General features: G+C 38.7%; 1 protein-coding gene across 9 annotated transcripts in view; it reads left to right on the top strand.

Annotated features, from left to right (window-relative positions):
• Positions 1-1,425: 1,425 nt before the first annotated feature.
• The window catches only part of ctnnd1 (catenin (cadherin-associated protein), delta 1), a 34,745-nt gene continuing 8,538 nt past the window's right edge, over positions 1,426-27,632 (top strand). Inside the window, exons 1-12 of one of the 9 annotated variants that reach the window (XM_048196839.1) lie at positions 1,533-1,662; positions 14,919-15,070; positions 17,352-17,423; positions 18,653-18,778; positions 18,868-19,151; positions 19,718-19,993; positions 21,001-21,256; positions 21,434-21,656; positions 22,309-22,501; positions 23,292-23,409; positions 26,878-27,031; positions 27,428-27,445. In XM_048196839.1, coding sequence (XP_048052796.1) covers positions 14,924-15,070; positions 17,352-17,423; positions 18,653-18,778; positions 18,868-19,151; positions 19,718-19,993; positions 21,001-21,256; positions 21,434-21,656; positions 22,309-22,501; positions 23,292-23,409; positions 26,878-27,031; positions 27,428-27,445 — 1,867 coding nt within the window. In that variant the 5' untranslated portion in view covers positions 1,533-1,662; positions 14,919-14,923. Of the gene's footprint in view, positions 1,949-14,918; positions 15,071-17,351; positions 17,424-18,652; positions 18,779-18,867; positions 19,152-19,717; positions 19,994-21,000; positions 21,257-21,433; positions 21,657-22,308; positions 22,502-23,291; positions 23,410-26,877; positions 27,032-27,427; positions 27,446-27,632 lie in introns of all 9 variants that reach the window. The other 8 variants (XM_048196836.1, XM_048196842.1, XM_048196834.1 and 5 more) reach the window with 8 other exon arrangements.

Below are 27,632 nucleotides of genomic sequence, written 5' to 3'. Positions count from 1 at the left end.
CCAAAAGCATAAACCAAAAGAAAAATAGCAATTAAGCAGCTTTGCATCATATTCTTTGTTAATAAATATTTGATAAACCCTGAGAAATGGAATAATAGGTGTTGCAGTGATACTAACCCTCCTTTGATTTTCAGTTAAACTGCTCCCTAAATTTCTATAGGGTTTTAGCAACAAACTGCCTGGTGGCTCACAATATGCCATGTGACCTTTAACCGACACCGATGTGCAATATCACATGGACAACCGTGGAATTCTTTACATTGTGGCTGTTGAAAGTTTTTTGCACCCTAGGGTCAAGGGAGTGACCTTTGAACCTGGAGCTATACTGTGTGCTCCTGTACTTGCTAGGACAACTCTGACTCAGCTACTGAATGCTTCAATGCTCCACAAACTCCCATACGGTTGTGTCGAGGTCAGTTCTCATCATCAACTGAGATTTAATATCAGCTGAGCTTGATTTCCTGGGTGGGGAACTCAGTGTTCCTGTCATCTCCCACACTGAAATGAAAGTGACCCACACAGACTGATCATGAGTCATTCTGCTTTAAGATGATAAATATAGGAAATTAGTTGATTATTTCTAACATTTAAATGTTTGACTTCAGTATTTTAAGTTTAAAGAGCGACACAGACAATATTTTTTATCAACAGATAATATTTCATTCCTTTAAAATGCTTATTTGAAAGCATGAACCAGCTATCACAAATACCCAATATCATTATTTTGGTCTGTAATTTTTAAAATAGTCTGTTTCTCAAACATTCAAGTGACACATCCATCTGGTGACCTCAGGAAGTCTTCTGAGCAACAGACAGAAATGAGATGGACTATTAATAATTCATATGTTTTTGAATGCAATGTGAGTTCATGGTAACAAGTCCATCAAGATTTGAATCAAACAAAACGAAAATAACCACCAAATTCACTGGAGTCAAAATTGTAAATTATATATATTTTGTAGTTCATCTTGAAAATGCATGTGATAACTATACCTAAAAGAATAATGAATACAAATTAAAAAAAGACACTTGAGGCACCATTTACTGGTTAAACCCTTTGGAGAGCTTTAATCTGGCAATCCGAGAGACCCTCAATAGAGCTTCAAGTATTATTTGATTATACAAAATGCAGAAATAAATATGTATATGCAAATAATATATAAATAAATACAAGAAATGTGACTGATTTATTAATAAAGGAGTGGTTTAATAAACACATATGACTAAATTGTACGAGAAACACATGGTTATTTACTTATTGTTGTTTATTTTATTTAAATTCCTTGTTTTGTTCCCCATAAACTATTAATTTTTGGTGGAATTATCTTAACTCCCTTAACTCGACTCCAATCAATCCAACACGAGGTATCACAGGTGTCGCGAAAAGTCGTCGTCTCGTGGCATAGATATTAACAAAGCAGAGATGACTGATAATTCACACAGCAATGAATAACTGCGATGAAGCGCGTTATTACACCATGTTTTCCATGTAATATTGCATTTTTCTTTCACTTGCATATTGAAAAGTCAGTCGTGTCCCCGCCCAAAAACCCAAGCGGTGTCGGTGAGCTGAACTCCTGTTTCACAGGGGAGGGGTCAGACGCTTCAGTGGGACGACGAGCAAAGAGAGGAGTGAACAAGGGGAGCGAGCGAGATAGATTGGTGGGTTTTTAAAAAGACTACTTAAATTTGTTCATCTCAGGTTTCTTCTTTGTTTTGCTTCATCCGAGGGAAACGCGTTACAGGCCACGCGTTAGAAAGCGAACTCATAAAATAGGGCAGATGAGTCTGGCGTAGCGTGGGGCTGAAACGCCCAAATATAGAGCAGCAAACGTTTGGAATTACCAATCACTTCCTACCGCTTGGAAAATCTGAAACTGGCCATAGTGAAGCCCGTTTCGATAGGCCACGACCTCACATCGGGACTTTAACGAAACCAAAAACAAAGGTAGACACTATGGAAACTCTTCTGTTTGTTCTGATCTCTGTGTTGGCTTTCTTTGTTGTCCTCTGGTTTTCCCTGTTTGGCCTCTTAATTGTGGAGTAGAACAAAGTTAGCCAGCTCTCCATGTTAGCAGGCTAGTGGAGTTAGCTGCCGTGCTAATCGAAATGGCACGAGCGTGAGGATCATCGGGACGAAGGGAGATTTTCCTGAAATTCCTTAAAGTTCATCTTTAAATCGGGTGCATAGTCTTTTCTTTATATTGTAATGCAGGCTTCGTGAAAGAAACACTGCTAGCTGAGCGTATCGGTGTTTTTTTCCTAACCTTATTGCAGATAACCAAGATAAATAGTACAGATAAAGTTATTGGTTTTGAAAACTCTTTGTTTTATTCTCGTGAGTAAATATTATGATAATGTTCCTCTATTTAATTATGCCTAAGCCATAATTTCTGCAAATGAATCCAGAAACTGATTTACATTTAGATTAGCTTCAGTGCCTCATCTATAATGTGACGATTTCAATAGTTTATGCACCTCAGTGAGACTTTTCCTCCTTTTTGCACTTTCAGGACTGTAATGTATTTTGGTAGAATTGTAGGTGTTGTCATTATGACTTCTATGTGTTAATTCAAAGTGGATATCTGTGCTTTTGTGGGTGAATAAATGGCAGTGAGGGTAAAGTGAAGTAAAACAGGTCGAGGCCCATTAACACACCTGAGTTTGCGGAAGTCACCTGACCATTTTAAAAAGCGTTATCTTTTTTTTTTTTTTTTTTTTTTTTTTTGATAAAACAAGTTGCAAAATATAGTAGCCAGTGTGTATTTTATAGATTTTTAATTAGATCTACTGCGACTCTTAATGAATTACTGGCTTTGATTAGAAAAAATATTATGATTTCCAGGTGAGAATGAATGTATTTGAGTTTAAAATTGCGTTTTCTTATTAGCACAGTCAATATTGGCTCGATTCACATGTTTTGGATTCAGATATGTAAGTTTCACATTCGCCTCTTGCTGGTTCACCTGAACTCCGCGGAGTCTCACAGGTGTAACAAGACTATTTCTCAGGTTTTACGTGACTTTGACTCCGACGAGCGTATTTTTTCCCAGAAGAGGGCGAAATTCGGTCAGTTAACTCATCGGGTACGTGCAATAATCATTACGAAAAAAAGTCTGGGAACCTGTTGAGTTGGTATTTTATTGAAAGGGTGTGTGTATGTGGGGGAAGGGAAAGGCGCGGTTCAGTGTGTGTGTGTGTGTTAACAGTGACTCTCATTTACACACAGTCCGTGTGAAGCAGCAGGTTAAACGGTGTGTGTGATTTTTACCTCACGTCTAGTCTTGAGAAGCCCAGCGTGAGTCAGTGCCGCTCATGATGCTTATCAGACCCTGAGCAAAAAGCCTCAAAGCAGGAATGTTTGGGATTTTTCCTACTCGTATACCTTGACCTGAGAAGGCCGGTACATGTGCACACTCGCCCGATTTGAGAGCCCCCCCACCCATGGAGGAAGCTCAACTCTCCCGTTACTGAAGAATTGCTCAAAAACTGTGAGGGGAGGTGTGTCTTTGAAGGCGACTCCTCAATGTCGGGTAACCAAATAGTTTGACCGCTGTAATGACCGGCTCTAATGTGAACACCAGGGTGTGCCTTTCAAGCACGGAAGGACACAGTGCTGTTATTAAAAACACTGTTTAATCATTTCTGAAGTAGCATGAAAACAATATACAGTTAACACTGCATACCTGTACATATTAGAGCACTGAATTGTAGTGTGTCAATGCAAACAAAAATCGGTATAGTGACTTGCTAAAAGTTTTATTATTATTTTAAAAAAAGAACAAATCTGAACCTTGATACCTGAGAGATATATATATATATATATAATATTATAATCTATATCTCTTTAAACGAAAATTATATTATACAGTTAACATAACATACCAGAAACTCTAAAGGAACTGGCCATTAAGTGTGCACATTTTTGTCTATGAAGTTTAGCTAAAATTCTAGATCTTACAGAATAAATTCCAGACCTTTTGTAATGTATTATATTGCTAACTTTTTAAATGCATATTCTCAATATTTTTAATATATCGTAACTGTAACAGTAAAGTGCTGTTGTAGTTCATGTTGGGACAGCGGCTATTCACAATATGCTATGGCATCTCATACCTTTTTGCTTAAAGGGATGGTTGACTGAAAAATGAAAATTGTCATTGTTTACTCACCCTGTATGACTCTTCTGCAGAAGATCATCTTTTAAATTCCACAGAAGAAAAAGTCATAAAGATTTGAAATGACACAAGGGGGATTACAGGATGACTGTTTTCATTTTGGGTTAACTATTTAAACATTACTTGTTGTCAATGGTTATTTAGCAATTAAAGAACTGACAGGATAGATGGTGTGTAAAATATTTCCATGAGCCTCTTTTATCTTATTTTAATACAGTATTTTAAGTGAACCAACCAGCCAGTCTTCTGCTTATTACTAGCAACAGGAATCTCCAAAAAGTTTTCCTTTTTTTGGTCATTTAAAGTTGATCCCATCTAATCCAGCTTGGAAGAAATAGTTGTTAAACCGTTATGGTTTTGATTACTTTTTTAAGAAGATGAAAAGAAGATAAAGGCCTTGCTTTAATAACAGCATTATTCTTCCAAGTGTGTATATACTTTTGGGCTGTTCTATAGAGAAGTCCTATGTACTTATAAATTGTTCATATTATAAAAATTTTCCAGTTCTATCAAAAATGGTCCACTCCAATATATGAATCATATTTCAGATTTGGCAAAATAAAAATGAATTAGCGCTTGTTCTGTTGCATTTCTTGCAAAGGAAAGAGCTGTGTGGAGAGAAACAGTGCTAGTAATAGTTCTTCCAAGCAAGTAGTGCATGGTTTAAAAAAAGCACATCCTCTTCTTTTCCCTTAGTGGTTACAGAACTATACTTTTCAAATTCCAGGCAGCGTCATTACAGGAAAAGAAAGGACGCTCCGCCCTTGGTTGTTACCTTTTACCTGCAGTAACGTTCTCAGGTTGATGTTTGAAAAGTATTACGTCACCGGCACTCCCATTTCCTGGTCTACGCTGTGTTGACTGCAAGCTGTCTGAATGAGAAGTAAAGGCTATAATGTGTAATGACTGATTGATATATCCATGCTGAAAAGGTCAGTAGATGCTTCTCTAACGCTTTGAGACTTCAATACACGCCGAGCGCGGGCGGCGGTTAGAGTTATAGTGGATTAAAGTGCATGGCTGATCGTGGATCAGTTGGCTGCGTGTGTACCAAAGTTCACTGAGCATTAGTTTGGAGCCAGGCCAGTGCTGATGGTGTTGCTCTTTACATTTCTGCTTTGCCTGAGTCAGCAGGAACCAAGAAGCATGCTTGATGTTTGGTGAAATAGTACTACAAATGCTATTATTGGAATTCTCACATTGGTATGAGTATTTAAAAGGTGTTTTTCTAGTCAAGACACCTGTATTGACTTTGTCTCAAAGTCACTCCATATAAAGGCACATTATAGTCCGCTTATTGTTTTTCTTCCCATAATCCACATATTTGGAGCAGAAGTCAGCAGCTGTTGTCTGAATTGCCTCCCACATGCATATGCTGATCATTTTTGACTGCCTGCTGCAGCTGCAGTCTGCAGTTATACAGCGTGATCTCTTTACTTGTCCTTATTAATGTGTTTAAACTGTGTTTAACTGTGCCCTGTAATACTGTATCTCACTATGAGTGTTATCTCGGCCCAAGGTGTTTAGAGTTGGGATGCTTACTGGCTTAGGTGTCTAATACCTCTGCTATCCCATTAGAGGATGCAAATGATTAAGCAGCTGACAAATTAAATTACTCAGGCAGGCTTATGTCTGATTCTGCCAGAGTTCTAGAATCAGATGGTTTTGATGATGCGTTGATGATGTCACACAGGGTACTTTCTCTCTCTAATCCCACCAGAGCTCAGGGCAGTGTTGGTGGGGTTTTGGTGCATGATGAATCACACTTTCTTAATATGGACTGGCATTTGACCAGATGTGTGTTTTGTGCTAGTGATGCTGGGTTTTTGTCGCATAGTTCAGCATGCTGAACTCTGCAGATATAGTGTACCTGTGGTGTTAAATCATGTTTTATGTGCTTTTTGCCCAAGTTTCAGGGTGTTCTAGGTCAGGTCTATTTAAAGAGTCGTCCCATGACAATTTTCTCCTTAGAAGACGAGAACTCTTGCAGTTGGTATAGCGTCCTGTGGAGGCCTATTTGTAACGCACACAGGCTGTGTCCGAAACTTGAAAAATGCAGCATCTGTAGGTTGGAAGGCATCAAGGCCAAGTCCAGTTTTTGTGTATCCTATCTGCTAGGAAGCCTTTAAGTTGATGTTGTTTTTTTAAATATTTAACACCTTTTTTGCAATTTTAAATATTTGATTTGGATTAATTTTAGGTCTTTAGGTGTAGCATTAAGGTGCATCTCCTTGGTCTGTGATTTGGATGCTCTGTTTCCTTATTCCTTCCCACCAAATCGCTGTCTGAGAAGTTATTGATTGACCAGTCAGCAAGACAGCTGCCTTCTGTTTCGGACACAGCCAAAGATTTTATTTGTGTAAACAAAGCCCAATCAACTAGACATTACACCTGTAACACAACACTACTTGTTTTGTGGACTTTATAGCGTCTGAGATTGCAATGAGTCACTTCCTTGTGTCATTACGGTTAAGGGGGTTAGTTCACCCAAAAATGAAAATTCGGTCATTTACTCGCCCTCAAGTTGTTCCAAACCTGTATGAATTTCTTTCTTCTGCTGAACACATTTTGGAGAATGTCGGTAACCAAACAGTTGATTTGGTTCCATGTTTTTTTCCATACTATGGAAGTCAGTGGGTCCATCAACTGTTTGGTTACCCATATTATTTAAAATATCATTTTTGTCTTCAGCAGAAGAAAGAAATTCATACAGGTTTTGAGGGCGACTAAATGATGACAGAATTTTCATTTTTGGGTGAACTAGAAAGGACTAGTTACATCAAAATTGGCATGAAATTGATCTTCACCCTATTATATATACTATATGTTTTCTAAATGCATCTTGATGATCTTTATTGTGAACCATTCGTCCATGCATGTTTAATTTTTTTTTTTAACTTCTTTATTGGACCTCGTAATGTTTCATTAATGTCATAACTCAGTCGTACTCATAATGTACACGAGCCGTTTCCTTTCAGTCGACCACATGGTCATGTTCAGATCTGCCTCCATCCAGTCAACAACCGATGCTTTGAATCAAATTGACGATCATTTTTACTCAGATGTACATCACAATACAGAAGAAATGATGTCGCTCCTTCCGTTACATCGTGACCTGTCTTTTTTTTTTTTTTTTTGCGGGAGCTTTCATTTGAGTTTACTATTTTTGGACACGGTTTTTGACACCGCTATCCAGATTTTTTTTAATTTACGTTCATGTAACCAATTATGGACATGTTGTTTGTAATATTAAAGGCAGGCTAGGCAATTTGTTTTTTATGCTGGCTGAAAGTCTTTTCACATCTTGATAGCAATCACTAAGTTAAATGGTCTAAATGTATTTATATGTATTAGGGGTGTAACGATACGCTCAGGTCACGATACGGTACGTATCTCGATACAGAGTTCACGATACGATACGTATCACGATATTTTGAACAAAATGAAACTGAAATTCAAACAAGATTTATTCAAAAAACAAATTTCAATAATTTTCCTTGTTGTAGGCTACATACAAGATCACATTTCAAGGTTTAATAAAAACCTTCTGTATTCAAATTAACAGTTGAATAGGGCTGTCTGTCACTGAAAAAAAAAATGTTAAATTTAACATGAACTAGAATTATGAATAGGGGCCGTTCACATATCGCGTCTAAAAAGGCGCGGCCGCACCGCTTCTCCTTCTTTCCAAAGCGCTTGCGCTCCCGTGGCGTCGGTCGTTGCTATGCAACCATGAACTGAGCTCTCCAAGAGGATCAGGAAGTTTCTGCAAAGGATAAATGATTTCTAGCCCTTGCATTAGTTTTACTACGAGATATATTGATGGAGATAAGATATAAAAACCACCATGTACAGCTATGATCAGCTGTTCGGCTGAGCTTTTGATGTTTTGTTACGGAAAGGCCATAGCTGATCGGTTGATTCTTGTCACACGACTGCGGTGCTCTTGCGGCATTCTGAAAAGTTGAGAATTGCATGCGCGTCGCGACCACGTTTATCCCATTATTATCCCAAAAAAAAAAAAAACTGACTTGCATGCGGAAAAGACGCAATATGTGAACGGCCCCACAGAACTTCTTAAAGCAAAGCATCGCAAGCGTCTTTTGCTTTTCTGTGAGCACAGCTGTTGCTGTGCACTGCGGTGAAAGAAAGCCACGACTTTTTTTCGCGAAATATCGTACTATGATAAATCGTTACACCCCTAATATGTATATATCTCATCTGTGGAAGGCATAGGACCATAAAATGTTCTCCCCAATCACTTGAATTTATGCGTTTCAATGGCAACACTATCAACGCCGAAATGAATCTGCAGCAGTCAGGTGGTACAGGTCAGTGCACTTTGAGTCAAGTTCATTATTATTGTAATGTTGCGTGCTTTGAGACATGAGGTAGTTTAACGCCTTCTCTGATGATGCTTTTGTTTGCTCCCAGCTGTACGCTTTCATGTTTTCTGAAGGAGAAGTGGCTTTGTAGACTCTCTGAAGGGAGGGTGGGATCCTATGCTTCTAAAGCTATCTCGCTATTGCTAGCCTCCGAAAATTACCTACTCTACCTTTAAGGAGTCTCATTAGTAGTAATGCGTTCAGGAAAAAAACACATCTCTTCTGTCGTCCTAAATTGGGTTTATTTTGCGATAATATCCTGCTGTACTGTACATTAGCACACAGATTACAGACTACTTACTAAATGAACAAATGGACAGGAAATGATGTAAGTTAAAATGATAATGGACTGAGACCACAGAGTTATACAAAAGATGTGAAACTAACACTGCATAAATAAAAAAATATTTGACCACAAAATGTTGGGATTGTCTTCAACAGGATCAAGTATTCCTAAGAGCAGTATAATAGATATAGATTAGACACTCCCTTCTGTGTTGTACTCTATGAAGAGTGTATCAGAAGTCTTTGTTGTCTAAATGATGCTTGCATCAGAGCGAAACGGTCTGAGATGTGAATGAGTCATCGGTTACACACTCTTCAATCAGATGCTTGGGGAAAGAATGAGGACATATGTCATAGAGAATGCAGCGAAAGAGCGACATATAAGGAAAAAGGAAGGGAAGCGTTTTCCAGTTATTTTCAAGCTGCCAGAGGAGCTGAGACAGGATCTGACATGCCACAATACAAGCTGGAATGTGTGTGTGTGTGTGTGTGTGTGTGTTCATTCCTCGCTTTCTACGAGAGTCTGTTTGCTTTGTGGGGAGGGAAGTCGAAGAGGGGTGGAAAAACAGTTTCAGTCCTAGTTGAAACTGCCTGCTGCGTCTGTGTTTTCAAGGACAATGCAATCACACCCACCCACACCCCCCTGCGAACTAAAGTCACCACGGCATATGCACACCCCACTGCTGTCCCTCTCTCAACTGATTCTCTGTAGTGGACACACATTTGCTATTGTTCTGTAAACCACTAAGCAGACAGCTGCAAATATTTCCTCTCTCTCTCTCTTGCTCACACTCCGTTGTGTGGCACGAGAGAGTGAGTGGTCGTGTGCTGGGTCGAGTTAGCTCCCTGAATCGTCAGTGGCTACAGCACTCGGTGAGGCGGAGCTTTTCCTATGCTGCTGTTTTGTACATTTTGGCCTTGACTCCTGCTTGCTGCCATTTCAATCCTGGTCTCATGATAGCCACTGTGTGTTTTGGTGATTTCTTTTTTGCTTGTGGATTGTTGTGCTTTTGTGGTCTACTTAAAATAGTTTCTGACATGCACAGTAGTTTTTCTGTTTGTACTTTAGTGGATGCCTAGAAATTCTCAGTTGAATTTGTACTTTATTTTTTGCAGTGGCTTTGCAGATGTTGGGATGGTTCGATCCCTGCAGATCTGTAGATAAAGATTCAAAAACAAGATTAAAGTCACCATAAAATCAAAATTGACAATTCTTCCAATACATTGACAATTTTTCCATTCAAAAAAGCAAGCAAAGGGTTAGTTGACCCAAAAATGAAATTTCTGTCATTACTCACACTCATGTCGTTCCAAACCCATAAGATCTCCAGAACACAAATTAAGATATATTGATGAAATCCGAGAGCTCTCTGTCTCCTCCATAGACCGCAATTTAATTACCACTGTTAAGACCCAGAAAAGTAGAATTTTTTTTTTTTAAATTAGTCCATGTGTCTACAGTGGTTCAATCTTAATGTTATGAAGAGATGAGAATACTTTTTGTGCGCAAAAACAAAACACAAATAATGACCTTATTCAACAATTTCGTCTCTACCCTGTCATTCTTCTCGGCGTTTGTTGTATAGACAGTGCAAAAATTTTTCGGATGCTGTAACGGTCGTGATATGACGTCACGGTCTACAGCGTCTTTTTTATAAACATGAATTCAACACATAACTTAAAGTAATACATTTAAAATGTAAAATATAGAACCTACTCAACTTCACTGCAAAAATATAATTCTTTTAATTCAGCCAAGAGGTCATGCCGTGACGAATCGATCTTCTACCGGTCGCACATCTTCACGTGATGCTAATTCGCAGGTCAGAGTTCACCAAACTTGAACTTTGGAACGCAGCGGAATGCGAACATTTTCGCACGAGCTTGCGTTTCCGGTCTGACGCATTCGCATGCATTTGAATGGAAGTCAGTGGAACGAAAAGTGCAGTGTGACCGCACCTTTACGTGTTTGGAAAGACATGAGGGTGAGTAATGACAGAATTTTCATTTTTAGGTGAACTAACCCTTTAAAGTGGACCATATGGCTCATGCTTTATACATTTGTTTTATGAAGCCATTAAAACTGTCAATATTTACTCAACCTCACATTGTTCCAAAGAGCTCTGAAGCCACAAATTTGAAGCTGAAATGTAAGTCTTTTATTCACTGATGATCTTTCCATTATTCAAAGCTTTTGTCTCTCATTTGTGATCTCTCATACTCAAGCTTAGTTCACTATTCTCTGTTAAGAGGCATGTGAAAATGCGAAGTTGCAAGCTTGTGTGACTTGGATGCAGACAGGAGAGACTGGCTATCACTGGACAAGCACTAACATGTCAAAGCTTTAACTTCAAACTATTTTGCACTATATCCATCTTATTTTAGGGGTGCTGTTTTAGGGCTAAATCTATGAAATCAATTGGATTGGTATCGGAGCTGTATCGGCTGATATTCAGAATTTGTGTATTGGAATTGGACCTGTTATGACAAAATCTGTGCTGCTTTGTTTGTTAAAAATACTTGGGTATAGTTCACCCAAAAATGAAAATTGGCATCATTGACATTTACTCACCCTCATGTCGTTTCAAACCCGTCAGACTTTTGTTCATCTTTGGAATACAAATGAAAATCTTTTTAATGAAAACTGAAGGCTTTCTGTCCTTCCATTGACTTCTACACATCTACCGCTGCAGTCAGATGTATTATTTAATGATGTCTTCACTACCTTTCTGGGGCTTGAAAGTGGTAGTTGCTTAGGCTGCAAATGGAGGGACAGAAAGCTCTCAGATTTTATTAAAAACATCTTAATTTGTGTTCAGAAGATGAACGAAGGTCTTACGGGTGTGGAACGACATGAGGGTGAGTAAATGATGACAATTTTCATTTTTGGGTGAACTAACCCTTTAACAGAATCAAGAAGTTACGTTCTAAAGTATAAATGTGTTTATTTTACAATTCAAATTATTTTTAAATATAGATTGAAATATAAATGCCATTACCAAAATTATACATTTACATTATCCGAAGCATTTACTAAATAGTGTAAAATTATATAGGCATATATCAGCCACCCTGCTCATCGCCATTGGCCATCAAAAAAAAAAAAAAATCCTTATCAGTCAACCACTGCCAGATATGACTTGGTCATGGTGCAAAAGTAATAGTATGAGGATTAGTAAATGTTGACAATTTCATTTTTGGGGTGAACTGTTTCTGTAAACATAGTTATGTAGTTGTACTTTCATGCAGGTGGGTTTTGGGGGAATTTGGTTATGTTTGCCTGTTTATTTATCACTTGTTTGGTTGCGGTTTTGGAATTTTTTACTTTTGTCCCATTATTCTTGGTGCACACACTCTCGCACAAACTCATGTTCATGCATGTTTCTTTATGTTTTGATTATCTTTTGTAATGATGCATAGTAAAGTTTCATGGACAAGGGCAGGTGCAGCTATGGGCTTGTTTCTCTTTCACTTTAGCTTATCTGTAATCTTGATAATTTGGGAAGTTCAATTGTAAATGATCGGAAACAGTTCTTAGGTTCCATAGAACAGCTTCTCACTTCCCTTTATTTCCATTACTGCAAGGTAAAATACATGGTGCAAAGCGGTCATGCCTTCTCTTTCTAGGTAGGTCTTCCAAGGAACCTTTTAAACGTCTCAACTTGTAGCTCAGATTCACCCAGCTTCCTGTACATGACATCTGTTATGATTCAGAGCGCATCACTGTGCTGAAATCAGTGCTCAGATCAGCTCTCCAGAGCTCATCGCTTTTTTTCACCTGCTGTTCACGCGCAGCATTTGCACCCCACCCAGATAACTGGTGCTAATGAGCAAATACAGCGTGAAGTCACAGAAGTAGTTATTTATACACTACGCTACTGATATCACCATTCCGTTTCAGTGAGAAGATCTTACAAGAGAGCTTCTATGTTTAACAGTGAATAAAAAATGTCCTCTGAACTTTCAGAGTACCATCTCCAGTTGTTTTACAAAGCTCACTGTAGTTCTAAGGCATGAATAGTCTTATTTCATTGCAAGTTCAGGGTGAAGTGAGATGCAATGACAAGATACTACTTACAAAGTATTAGTGGTCGACCGATATATCGTCTTAGTCAATATTTGGCATTTTTTGGCATCGGCTGATAATTTTTTTTTTTGGCCGATGTGTCTGAAGCAGGACTGTTATTTTAAATGTACACCAGACTTTTATTTTGACAGCACTGAGAACACCAGGACCTGAGCACCCAGTGCTCCGATTTTTCTGTCGTCTTTAGTTTATGGTCTCTGTTTAACAGTTCTGTCAAACACGTTATTATGACTGTTAAACAAAGAAAGTAAGCGGTATATGAAGAATTATCATAGCGCCGTCTGCTTTAATATTGTTAGTAATAAAGGCAAACCATATAACACATTCTCATTTACCATCAGCATTCAGCAAAACACATTTGTATTATTTAAACAAATCTTCTATCTAATAAACATTTATTTTCACAAGCCTTGCAGACTTTGTCGAATTCAGTCGTCACTGTCAGATAATCTGAAGTGCGCATTTGTAGCCTGCATAAAATCGTGTTGTGATGGTCAGTCCGTGTGAACTGAATGCGGACAGAGGAGTTCAGATTCACTGGAGACGCACAACAAATCTTTGATTTTAATCTTTGCTGCTCTACATCCAGTTGCACACTGTTATATTTGTCATATCTATAAAAATCTATAAAATCTACAAAAAAATCTTCACAGTGCACACAAAACACATTCCTGAGTGCCCTGCTGGCTACAGTGTTTAATTCCTTTTCATCTTTTTTTTTTTTTTTTTTTTTTTTTTAATACAATTTCTTTATTTCTGACAAATTGTGAGTCTACAGAGTATTTTTAAATTCATTTTTATTAAATAAGTAAAATATAAATTCAACATTTTTTTTATATCAGCCACTCTGCTCTTCAAGATATTGGCATCGGCCATCAAAAATCAATATTGGTCGACCACTACAAAGTACCACAACAATGCCATGTTTTGTTTTGCTATTATTATTAACAAAAATACTTTATTGGTTATATTATATTATATTATATCTTTGTTTTTGTAGTAGTAGTAGTAGTAGTAGTAGTAGTAGTAGTAGTAGAAGAATCATGGTAATACCATTGTGTTCCTTGTTTAAATTATTCAATGTCATTGTATATAAATTTATTTAATATAAATTAAATTTTTTTTAACCTGCACCATAGCATTTTTAGTATCTTGAAGCATCATGGTATATAATTGCAGTGACCACATCACTTACAAATAGTACCAATAATACTTATATATTATACTTATATATATATATATATATATATATATATATATTTTCATTCATCTAGTGTGTAGAGGCTTTGTGGCTTTTATTGTTGTTATAAGTATACTTGACTATTCTATCTATCATATATATATCCCATCACTTACTGTACCATGGTACTGTTGCTGTGCTAGTTAGTAAGAATTGTCAGTTTTCCTTGAGCATAAAAACACTGGGGTTTGTTTGCAGTTGTCAGACAGTGAAATGGCCTCCAGAAAGGCCAGCACAGTAGAAAGGACGGTTTACGGCTTTTATTTAGCTGTGTACGGTTCTCTGGAGCCACTTTTGATTTGAATAGACCTTGGCTCATTCCTTGTTGTGTCTGCACTCGTCTGCCTGCCTCCACACGATCTCTTCTTACAGCATCTGAATCACTCTCCTATCTGTGAGCTTGAAACCGGTCTGGTTTCCTCTGTGTGTTGTCACTCAGCGGTGGCAGCGTGATCACGCCTGCATCTGAAGCGCTTTGTTAGCACCTGTCTCGCTCGCGCTGTCTTTTCACGTTTTTTGCTTTCTGTCTGTCATGTTCTCTCTCACATTTCTTTCTCTCCGTGTTACTGTTTCTTGATTTAGCTTGCCGCATGGGTCACATGGTGCACACCTTTCTTAAGCTATGTTTTTGTGTCAGTTTGACTTTGTGGAGCGCATGTTTCTTTGTTTTCAGGGCACTTACGGAGTGCGCAAGGTGCTCGATCTCATGATGCGAGTGTGTAACCCTGTCCTCTTTCTCTCAGTGTGTATGGAGCAGTGTGAGAATGCAGCATCTCTCCTGGCCTCCGTGCGAGAGCAGGAGATGCAGTTTGAGCGTCTGACTCGAGCTCTGGAGGAGGAGAGGAGGAGCGTGGGGCCCTCCGGTACCCTACCCCGCCCCCTCCCCACCCTGCAGGTAACGCCCTCCCAGCCAATCACGCAGCAGCAGGGTTCCCCGCATCATCACCCTGCAATATCTCACCCATGCCGCATCACTCTGCACCAATGCGTCCTAGTTGGCACCTCAAGGAGCATGGCGATTAACCCATCCTTCACCGTTGTGTTCAATGTCACCAGAACCCACCATTTGCATCCTTTCCTCTTACCATCATTCACCGTCCATCCTTTGCCATCTGCATCATTCTGCAGTTAATGGCGTGTGGCATCACAGAAGCCATACTTTTTTTTTTTTTTTTTGAAGCCACGTTTCCCTTGCATGTTTCTTCTTTGTGTCCCAAATTTGTCTCTCACCACATCATTTATTTTTTTGAATGTCAACCCCTGTCGGTTCTCACAAACGCATGTCTGCACATCGTATATGTGTCATTAACCTGTCTGCTTGACTTAGTGGAATGAATGTTCTTCATCGAAGAGGAATTTCTCTCCAGTTTAATCACTGTCCTCATGGTGAATGTCTCACTTATCACAGAAACTTTCTCAACACCCGAACCCCCTTCCGCTGATGTCTGTGAGCAGAGAGATAACAAACCGGTTTAGTAAGATGAGTCTCCCTTTTGTGTAGAGGATTTCAGAAAGCTCTATCTTTCGGTCGAAGTTGCTCAATGCAAACACATCAAGTATCGTCTTAATCTCAGATTTCTCAGTTTACTTCACTGTTTAGACTAGAGGACTTCTTGGATTGGTTGCATGATCTACTTAGACACGCCCCCTCTTTCAAGGGCGTTGACTGTGTGAGTGAGTTAGTTGAAATGCTGAAGTTTCACTCACAGCTAGATAGTTGCATACACAACTTTTGTTTCTTTTGGCTCTCCGATACATCAGACTAACACCATCTCACAAAATTTGAAGGAATACTAAACCTAAAAAATGAACGCTTTCATTTATGCACCATTCTAGTTTTATTTATATACTATTATTGTATTTAATTTGCTTTTTTTAGATTTTCATTTTCATTTTACCTTGCGTTTTAACTTCAATTATGTCAGTTTTAGTAATGTTAGTACTTGAACTTATTTCCGTTAGTTGCCAACATAGTTTTTAAATGTAAGTTTTATCTAATATGTAATGGTTTTTAATGTAATATTTATATTTTTCTTTTTCATTTACCAAAACCTATTTTTAATAGTTTTAGCTAGTAGTAACAACACTGGTTCAAAATCTATTACTGTCTTACAGGGAACATGACAATGCAATGTCTAGGTTGCCCTTATTTATTCAATAATAATAAATAGGGACTTAAATGTCAAACTCATACGAAATTAAGTTAATCGAAAAGCTTTCCTTCTGTCATAGCTCTCAAATGTCATTTGAATTTGTGTATATTTTAAATGCGGAGCATGAGAACCAGTGTCGTTTGACTTCATTGACGTCAATCTTGGCGCAACACGTCTTGATGCTCCGATTTTGAATGTATCATGCTCCACTTAAATGCGAATGATATTGAGAACTATGACAAAAGGATTGAAGTTTTTGTCTGTTAATCACTCAGAGCTACCATGTGCTATAGAAGGAAGAAATGGCGAGTAACACTTTATTTGTTTTTGGAAGAACTATTCCTTCAGAAAAAATAATCTTTTCTGGTCTCCAGCACACGCACATATGTAAAGATAAGAAGCTGGTCAGCAGTGTTTGGAATGCCACCATCATATGTATATCTCCTCTCTGTTGACATAGTTGTGTAGATATTAACATGCTGAGCAGGCTTAGTTCCTACCTGCTGACAGGTTCCCACAAGCCCGACTGTCAGCTAAGATTACCGTCTACTTTCACGGCTCCCTCTGTGGGCCGAGAATAGTACAGCAGCCCACATCCCCTGGTTTGCACGTAGAGAATTTGTGTTTTAAGTGTGAATGGTGCTGCATGCCATTGTTGTGTAAAAGCATGAGTGTAATTATCTAGTAGCGGTCAACCCCCTTCTCATTCCTGGCATTCGTTCGTTCATCCATCATTCATTTCCGCAACACTGTCATGTTTCTCTTGTGCAATGGTCTCATTAACTTAAGCTGTTTTTTTAGTGTCCTCAGTGTTGTTTATCCTTTGCATCCTTTGCATGGACGTTCATAAGATCATGTTTTTCATATGCTGTAGTATATACTCGAGGTTCTGCTGTGGACATTCTGAATGTTTAGCATTGTTCACCACCACCACGATCACTGGCTGGCCACTTTGACGCCTTCCTCAGCTGTTTTGCATGCATGTTTTTGTGTCTGTCATAATTTTTCTCTCTGTTTCTCTAGAACGGCCGTGTCACTGGTGATGCAGAGTTAGAACGGCTCAAATTGAACGAGGGATACATAAACGGGACTCAGGTTAGTATGGGCTGTCCACAATGATTTTTCTTTTTTCTTTTTTTTTGTGTATATTCCAGTTGGATGGATGTTTATTTTATTTTAAAATCAAAATTAAATTAATTATATACTAATTGGCCTATAAATTACATATTTTTAAAATAATGAAATCAAATATTACTCATAAGTATATCATTGTTATTGTTGTGGTTATTATATTTTTCTTTTTTCTATTTTTCACCCTGCCACAAATTTAATAAAATGGGTAGTTTTGCAAACATGTTTGAGTCCGATATGATACTTTCATTTTTGGTACTCACTGATACCAATACAGATACATGTATTTTAATTGCATTTGTAATTTTTAAATATAATATTTAGATATGATTTCAATAAATAAATATTATTTAAAATAATTTTCAATAAATAAATATAATTTAAGTATTTTTTTTTAATTGGGTAGAGAAACCAAAAGCCTATGAATCATATTAGTTTGCTCAATTCATTGAGCAAATAGGTGTTTCCTTCCATTATTTTCACGCTTAATTACGCCTGTTAAAATCTATTGTATGAGATTCTGTTACTGTACTGTTCTGGTACAGACAGCTATCCCATAAAAAAACTGGCTAGGGAAAAGTTTTGTACTTGCAGCTATAAGAGCACTGAATTCACTGAATGTATAAAGCTTTTTTTTATGTCTATTTGTGTATTCAGTGTAATATGTGTATATTGTGTGTTGAATGTTGTTGGTACAGTCTGTGAAAACTAATTTCCAATAAATAATGAATCTGAATCACTGTTCATTCTATTGCTTTGCTCATACAGCACACATTTAGAGTAATCATAGTAAATCACAGTAATCACATGACATTTTCCTGTAATAATATAGGAAACAGTGTTTCAGTGTCCGAATTTCTTTTGCTGTACACACGATGCGTGGTATTGGTATCGGAGCATTTTAATGAGTACACGAGAGCAGCCTTCCTAATAAAAACAGTCTGTACAATGAACAGGATGTAGTGTCAACAGCACTGGTCCCAGGCTATCCTTATGGTTGAACCCTGGGTGTCCGTATACTTAGACAATCTTGCATATATTTTTACACTTAATTCTTTTGCGTCTTTACGAACTTGCTATTTTGTCGTCATTGTCGTACACCTGTGCCAGATGGTGTGTTTGTGTGAGTGGGGACACTTCCTATTCTTGGCTTATGCTCACTATTGTTCTTTGTTTGTGTGCCTGTGCTACAGTACAGGATGTTGGACCCTGGTCATATGGTTGAGTCGGTCACAGTGGAGGAGGACCCACATGAAACGCTGCCGATTATTTCAGTTGAAACTAATGATGACGGCACCACACGTCGCACTGAGACCACAGTAAGTTTGCTGTACAATAGAATTTAACTGGTGGCATCTTGTCAAGTATGGCCTCGAGTTGGTATGATAATTGCACTTTCTCTTTTTAGGTAAAGAAGGTCACAAAGACGACCACCACACGAACAGTCATTCCCTCAGTCTCCGACACGCTTTCTCTGGATGGCACTGGTTCAGTCACTGGGATACCTGGTTATAATACCCCAATGGACCGTGTGTACAGGCCACCGGGTGGCCCCATGGACTACCCCACCGCTACTGTCCCCCGTAACTACCACTATGGACCTCCAGGTGGCTATGATGATTACCGCAGTGTCCCACCTGCTGACGCCTACACCAGCCTCAGCCGAGGGACACGTATGGATGACCGCTACAGGTCTGTGCCTTACAAGTCAGCATATTAGAAGGATTTCTGAAGAATCTTGTGCAACTGAAGACTAGAGAAAATTAAACTTTGCCTTCACAGAAATAAATTACAATTTAAAAGATATAAAATGGTAACACTTATTGTTGCCTGGCAAGGCCAGACTGTTATATATTCTACAAGATATATCAGTCTGGTCAGTCTGCCATCCATCGCGATTCGAGTCAACTCCAAAATGTACCGACGAATCAGATTCGTTTATTTCAGTGACGCAAACAGCGTCACTCTAGTGCGGCGAAAGTCCCTTCAATATCAACAAAGATTGCGCACGGGAGACCCGAGAGTTTGTTCTATTCAGCCGTGAATTCAGTTTTAAATGACCAAAAACACATTAATTATCTCGTCGCTTTGCTAACGTCATATCCGCCCTTCTCTGATTGGTTTACTCCGCTTCCTGTTTGCTCGCCTTACTGAGCATAAGAGACCTCTTTTAAATACATGAAAAAAATCTTAATAATTTCTCACTTTTGACCAGTAGTGTACATGTAAAAATGAGCTCCCCCTTTCTTTTTCTTTAGGCCTGTGGATGGCTACCGGACTCTGGACTCCGCCTACCGCACACACAGCCGGCCACAGTTGGACCCGTATTCGGCCCAGCCCCAGGTAGGACGTATGGGCAGTGCTTTGGAGATCTCTGGCTTGCAGCGCTTTGTCCCAGAGCCCTACGGTCTGGAGGATGATCAGAGGAGCCTGGGATATGATGAAGCCGATTACGGCATGGGGCCACCCATGCATTACAGCACAATGCCCCGGCTGGCACATGCACACCATGCCCCACCTCCTCGCCGGACAGGGTTAGTTTGTTCTGTTACACGTTAAGCAAATAATTTCAATTTGGACAATTTATTAAAGGGATAGTTCACCCAAAAATTCAAATTATCCCAATGATTTACTCAACCTCAAGCCATCCTAGGTTTATATGATTTCTTTAAGACGAAAACAATTGGAGATATATTTTAAAATATCCTGGATCTTTAATATCCAAGCTTTATAATGAAGTGAATGGGGGAGCAATTTTTAAGCCCAAAAAATTGCATCCATCCATCTATCATAAATATAATCCATATAGCTCCAGGAGGCCTTCTGCAGTGAAGCGATGGGGTTTTTTTTTTTTTTTAAGAGAAATATCCATATTTAAAACTTTATTAACTATAATAACTAGCTTCCGCCAGACAGCCGTACGCACTGATTTGTGGCAGAAGAGTAACCCCTGACCTGACAAACGTGGAAGCTCAGAGGATGGAGCAAAACAGATCACCTTTCACGAATTAGAAGTCTACAATGAGAAATTTTAAAGTAAAATGTTGGAGGATTTTGATTCGCTTGAGTTTGTTGCACAGCCCTTTTTGTTTAAACAGCGAGAGGCGCCTAAGCTTACGATACTCCTACATTCTGCATTATACATCGCTTCAGGGGTTACTCTTGTGGTGCAAGTTGACTTGCGCAGTATGCGTACGGTCCGCTGGAAGCTAGTTATTTTACTTTATAAAGTTTTAAATATAATTATTTTTCTTTCATAAACCAATCGCTTCACTTCAGATGGCCTTTATTAACACTCTGGAGCCATATGGATTATATTTAAGATGGATGGATGCATTTTTGGGCTTCAAAATCTCTTACCATTATAAAGCTGGAAAGAGCAAGGACATTTTTAAATATATCTCTGATTGTGATTGTCTGAACAAAGATCATGTACACCTAGGATGGCCTGAGAGTGAGTAAATCATGGGATATTTTAATTTTTGGGTGAACTATCCTTTTAAGGTGGAAAATAATCACTTAAATATATTGTCTTGCATAGGTCATATGAGGGCACACTGGATGGTGATATGAGTGGAGCTGGTGATATGTATTATTGGGGAGGAGGAGCTCCACTGGCTCAGGGAGAGAGAGGCAGCATGGCATCATTGGACAGCACTCTTCGTAAAGGTCCTGCACCCACAGCATGGAGGCAACCTGAACTTCCTGAAGTCATCGCTATGCTCAACTACCGCCTGGACCCTGTCAAAAGCAATGCTGCAGCTTACTTGCAACATCTCACTTTTAAGAATGATAAGGTTAGTGCACACTTGCGCAGGATGCTCGTCACAGTATGCCGGGTAGCCCCGCCTACATAGCAGGGATTTCATCACTTAGTGCTGGAATTTGACTTTCGGCGAGGATGGCGAAGGCACTCAAAGGACATTGTGTAACACGCATTCAATGCGCTCACGCTTCTCCGCCTATCTTTGCAGGTGAAGTCAGAAGTAAGACGACTGAAGGGGATCCCTGCCCTCGTGTCCATGCTGGATAACCCAAAGAAGGAGGTCCATTACGCAGCATGCGGAGCTCTCAAGAACATCTCATACGGACGAGATCCAGATAACAAGATAGCCATCAAGAACTGCGATGGAATTCCCGCACTGGTGCGGCTACTGAGGAAGACGAGAGATCAGGACCTTACCGACACTATAACAGGTACGCATTCTTTAGTGCTGGAAATCAAGATTGTAAGGTCATTTTTATGCTTTTAAATTCACAATTCGCAATCTTTGCTTCCGTTTTGTGATGTACAACTTAGTGAAACGCATAGAAATTAAGAAAAAAGAAATCAATGATTGGACAATTCTGGCATACGTCACCAGAGAGAAGTGTCATTTGGATGCATTAAATAGATTACGTGACATTAAAGACATTTATAATGTTACAGAAGATTTATATTTCAAATAAATGTGGTTCTTTTGAGCTTTCTATTGATCAAAGAATCCTTAAAGTATCACAGTTTATAATTCAAATTTGAATATTAGAATGATTTCTGAAGGATCATGTGATGCTGAAGACCTAGTGGCTGCTGAAAATTCAGCTTTACCATCATAGGAATACATACATTAATATATTAAAATAGAAAAGTTATTTTAAATTGTAATATTTCACAATATTAATTTTGACTTTGTATTCAAATACACGCAGCCTTGTTGAGCACGAGACATCTTTCTTCTTTCAAAAACATTAAAAAAAATGTCCTTTTGAAGTTTCTATTTCATCCCAATATTAACAACCGTTTCGTGATTCAAACACAAGTGGTCAGACAAAATAGATTGTAGTAACTTGATGGTTCATCCTCTGTCAGGCACGCTGTGGAACCTGTCGTCTCACGACTCTGTAAAGATGGAGATCGTGGACCACGCGCTGCACGCCTTGTCCGATGAGGTGATGGTTCCGCACTCTGGCTGGGAGAGGGGGAACGAAGGGGGAGAGGAGAGCTGCAAACCCAGACACCTGGAGTGGGAGACTGCGCTCACCAACACCACCGGCTGCTTAAGGTACATAAGGTTTATTTATTTTGTGTTGTGAATCCAAGCACGATTGCCATATTCACATGTGCCTAAATGAACTGAACTAAGGGACAAAACGCACTACTTTCCAGAACAAATGCTCCAAACGAGCCAGGTGTGAAAATGCCCTTAATCAGCCTGGGAATCAAACGCATGACTTTGGTGATGCAGTTAAGCCACTGGAACACAGAGAGATGGGCGGAGGAAAGGATTAGGAGGTGTCAGGAAGGGACACTTTCATGATTCAGATTAATGAAAGACGTTCTAGGGACGAGGAGGGTGCTTTAGTGCTGCTAAAGAATTCCTGTCAAGAAAGGGTTTGTGTGTGTAAGGAAACTGCATTTTTGTGTGGAAGAAAGAGGGGAAGTGCAAAGGAAATGCTCTTAGATTGTGTGTGAGAGCAAGAACCTCTGAGGCTATGAAAGAACCAGGACAAAGTTTGGACAAAAGGGAGAAATGTGATCTTTGAATCCACTTATTTCCCTTGAGTGCTTCTCTTTGAAAGTGTCCCTCATTTCTCCCACTCGCCTATTAGGCTTTTAGAAAGCAGTCGGAGGAGTGGTTTTACACCGTGATTACATTTAAGTAGAGCTAACAGTCTCTTGCCTTTTAACCCTCACTTTCTCTTTCATTGCTCAACTTTCCTGATGCCATCTTTATACTCTTGGTTAATATATTTTAGGTGATGACCTGAAACTAAAAGTTTCTGTGCATGCCAAACGTTGCTAAACATTAAACAGGCAGTGTCCTAATTGGTTGCATGACGTTTCACTCTCAGGAATGTGAGCTCGGAGCGGAGCGAGGCCAGGAGGAAGCTGAGGGAGTGCTCTGGACTGGTTGACTCGCTCATGTACATTGTTCAGTCACAGATCAACTGTAAAGATGTGGACAACAAGGTAACAACTGAACTTTAACTACTTAAGTTATGAAAACTGCACTTTCATATGCACTGCCCTTTTATGACAGGGGAAGCACGTTTTCGGGAAGAGCAAAGAGGGAAGAGAGCATTGCTGGTCATTTCTCTTATCACTTACTGAATATTATTAATCGCTGTTATAATTAGGATTGGGAATCAGCTATTTAGAACCAGTTCCCTTTTTTAGCTGTTAGACAATTTGCACAGTAAATGTCTAAACGTTAACAAGCCTTTTATAAAGGACTAGTTGTTAAATCAGCCCACACTAGTCAACTTTGAAAATAAATAACTTGATAAACAAATGTGGTACATATATACTACCGTTCAAATGTTTGGGGACAGTGGGAGTTTTTTTTTTTTTTTTTTTTCTTCTCAGAAATTAATATTGTATTCAGCAAGAAAGAATTACTCAATATGATTGTCCAAACACCTCAAGCGTTTGTCGGAAATGTAACACCTATACCCTAATCTTGAGCTTTAGCTTCCAAGGCTTTAAGCAGTTGTAAACACACAGTTAATAATAATGTCGTCGGTTTTACCATATCAGTTCAAGCCCGAGTCAGATTCTGAATGATCAAGCCGATCGATCAAACATGACTTGAGCAGAATGTTTGACAGTGGTAGGTAGTCTCCCATGTTCAGGAAGCAGTCCTCTGTAAACTGCGCTGTGCACAAGCTAACTTCTGTACTGATCAGGTACAGCTTTATAAATAAATCTTAACCTCTGGTTAATCTCTGACAGCTAAAGTGGTTTTGCTTTTGGATACAATCTCACAGCGTTTCCGCACCATGACAACAACACTACAATTCACTGAAGCCTTGTCCATTATGCTAATATTTTACATTGTGATGTAGATATTTGCAGAAGTAATATCTGGACTTGGATCAAGGCGTTTTAAGTAGCTCTGGATCAGTGTTATGTTAGAATAAATCGATTTGTGGGAGACTGAGCTTTGTAACATTGCAGATCTTATACATGGCCAGCTATATTAAACAAAGAAAACATTAAAAAGCATCATATGACCCCTTTACATATTTCTAATGTTACATAAGTTTCCATTTCAAATAAATGCTGTTCTTTTTAACCCTCTATTAATCAAAGAATCCTGAAAATATTAGGCAGTTCAGCTGTTTTCAACATTGATATTAAAGGTGCCATCGAACGTTTTTTTACAAGATGTAATATAAGTCTAAGGTGTCCCCTGAATGTGTCTGTGAAGTTTCAGCTCAAAATACCCCATAGATTTTTTTTAATTCCTTTTTTTTAACTGCCTATTTTGGGGCATCATTAAATATGAGCCGATTTATGCTGTGCGGCCCCTTTAAATCTCGTGCTCTCCGCCCACGGAGCTCGCGCTTGCCTTAAACAGTGCCTAAACAAAGTTTACACAGTTAATATAACCCTCAAATGGATCTTTACAAAGTGTTCGTCATGCATGCGGCATATTATGTGAGCATTGTATACTGTTATATTGTCTACATTTGATTCTGAATGAGTTTGAGGCTATGCTCCGTGGCTAACGGCTAATGCTACTCTGTTGGAGAGATTTATAAAGAATGAAGTTGTGTTTATGAATTATACAGACTGCAAGTGTTTAAAAATGAAAATAGCGACGGCTCTTGTCCCGTGAATACAGTAAGAAACGATGGTAACTTTAACCACATTTAACAGTACATTAGCAACATGTTAACGAAACATTTAGAAAGACAGTTTACAAATATCACTAAAAATATCATGATATCATGGATCATGTCCGTTATTAACGCTTCATCTGCCATTTTTCGCTATTGTTCTTGCTTGCTTACCTAGTCTGATGATTCAGCTGTGGACATCCAGACGTTAATACTGGCTGCCCTTGTGTAATGCCTTTCATAATGTTGGGAACATGGGCTGGCATATGCAAATATTGGGGGCGTACACCCCGACTGTTACGTAACTTTTAAACAAATGATATTTATATAAGAAGGAGGAAACAATGGAGTTTGAGACTGTATGTCTGTATGACTGTATGTCATTTCCATGTACTGAACTCTTGTTATTCAACTATGCCAAGATAAATTCAATTTTTCATTCAAGGGCACCTTTAAGAAATGTTCCTTGAGCAGCATAAAAGGATAATTTCTGAAGGATCATGTGACACTAGCTGCGTTTACATCGACCCTAATAATCTGATAGTAATCAAACTAGTAGCACAATCGGAATGAATTAGCCAAATCTGATTACAATTTCATTCGGATTGTAAGGGGTGGTTTATTACTTTTGTAATCCGATCGAGAGAGGACATGTAAACACACAGTACCAGACAGTACTGTGCATGTGCAATGACGTAGAAATAGCATAATGACGTAAGACACGCGGAACAAGCTGTTCTTCCTGTTGAATCACGTTTCATAAATGAGTGTCCTGTCATTCTGAAATTCTCTTTTCACTCATCGTCTATGAAGTAGACCAGGATAATGTCCCACCAGTCCTTGTTTTATACTCCCATCCACAGACCATTGGTTTTGGGCTGGGGAAAAGGCGCTTATATTGCTTGATAAATACAAGCAGCACGACTCAATGGTTCATGTGCTAGTTGTCGCCTAATTAGGACATACAAACACGCACATCAACCCGATCACTTTATTGAGCGTTCATGTAAACACTATGTTCAGATTCATCAATCTGAACGAATTCATTCAAGATTGAAGGGAAAAAGTGTCCATGTAAACGTAACTACTAAAGACTGGCGTAATGATGCTGAAAATTCACCTTTGCATCACAGGAATAAATTACTTTTTATATTAAAGTACATATATTGAAAGTTATATTAAGTTACAATGTTTCACAATATTTAGGGCCAGAGCACCGATGGTGTGAGGACCCTATTGGAATTGCTCCATAAATCGTATTTTTGAGGGCCTAAACGTGCTCGAAAACTCATGAAACTTTGCATACGCGTCAGAATTGGTGAAAATTTACATCTGTTATGGGTCGCAGCATTAGGCGTGGCAAAATGGCTCGATAGCGCCATCTAACGTACAGCCCCTCTCACTATATTTCACGTAGATTTTGAAATTCGGTACACCCATTTAACAGCCCAGTACCTCCAAAAAAGTCTCTTGGAACGAAATCTGAAACTGAACAGGAAGTCAGATATTTTGAATTTGAATTTTTGACAAATTTTTTAAAAATATTGGAAAAAGATTGTCTGAACAGAGCAATAAAGGCTCAAGCAAATGGTGTAATATTATTGTGATAGTCAAAGATTTTTTCTGCTAGTGGTGCAGAAAAGACATTAAGTGGATAATTGAGTGGAATAAGAATCTGTAAATAAATTATGAACATTACTATATAGTTTGTTCTTTGATTTTTCAACAATTTTAAAAAAAACATTGCTGGTTGTCCTCCTTTCAATCTGTTACAAATGTTCTTTTATTTTATCATGTTTATTATGTCTGTGTGCAGCTGATTGAGAACAGCGTGTGTCTGCTGAGGAATCTGTCCTATCAAGTGCATCGGGAGATACCGGGCAGCGAGCGCTATCAGGAGATGACTCCTGTCAATCAAGGCCCCGCCTCTTCCCAAAAGGGCGGCTGCTTCAGCTCCCGAAAGGGCAAAGGTATGTGTTTGATTCATTTAAAGAAAAACACAGGCACTGGCTGTAGGCCGTAACCAATTAAAATAAGTTAACTTGCTATCTTTGCATTCCTGTGCATAATCTCGGTGTTGTTTAAACAAAGCCAAGAGGCCGTGTCTTTAAATCATAGTACACGCTTTGAAGTCTGTTAAGCCTGTGAGTTTGATTTGTGCCAGATCGAGTTTGTTTGCACATGAAGGAGATGAAGCGTGCATGAATTTCACACAAGTGTGTGCCTTGTTTAGGGGTTTGTTGCTAATTAATTGTATGGTGGCTGGGGCACTATTGCAATTTTTTTTTATGCCAAAACAATCCTTTCCTCTCATTTTCTTCTGTCTCTTCTGCTCTCATTCCGTACATCTTTTTATCCTGTAACAGACGAGTGGTTTTCCAAAGGTAAGCTTTTCTCTTTTCTTTTTTTTTTCTTTTTCTTTTTTAAAGTAAAGGCTTCGCTTTGCTATTATGGGAATCACTTACATTTCACCTCATTGTAACCCATTATTAACCCCGTTATTGTTCAAAGTTCAGAAAATGGATCTGAAATGGAAAATAATGCATTTATCCCATTTCACATTCGTTTTAT

The sequence above is a fragment of the Megalobrama amblycephala genome, linkage group LG7, assembly GCF_018812025.1.
Source record: "Megalobrama amblycephala isolate DHTTF-2021 linkage group LG7, ASM1881202v1, whole genome shotgun sequence".
NCBI classification, from domain to species: domain Eukaryota; kingdom Metazoa; phylum Chordata; class Actinopteri; order Cypriniformes; family Xenocyprididae; genus Megalobrama; species Megalobrama amblycephala.
Note: the sequence above shows the minus strand (reverse complement) of the source record. Positions and strands in the feature narration are given on the sequence as shown.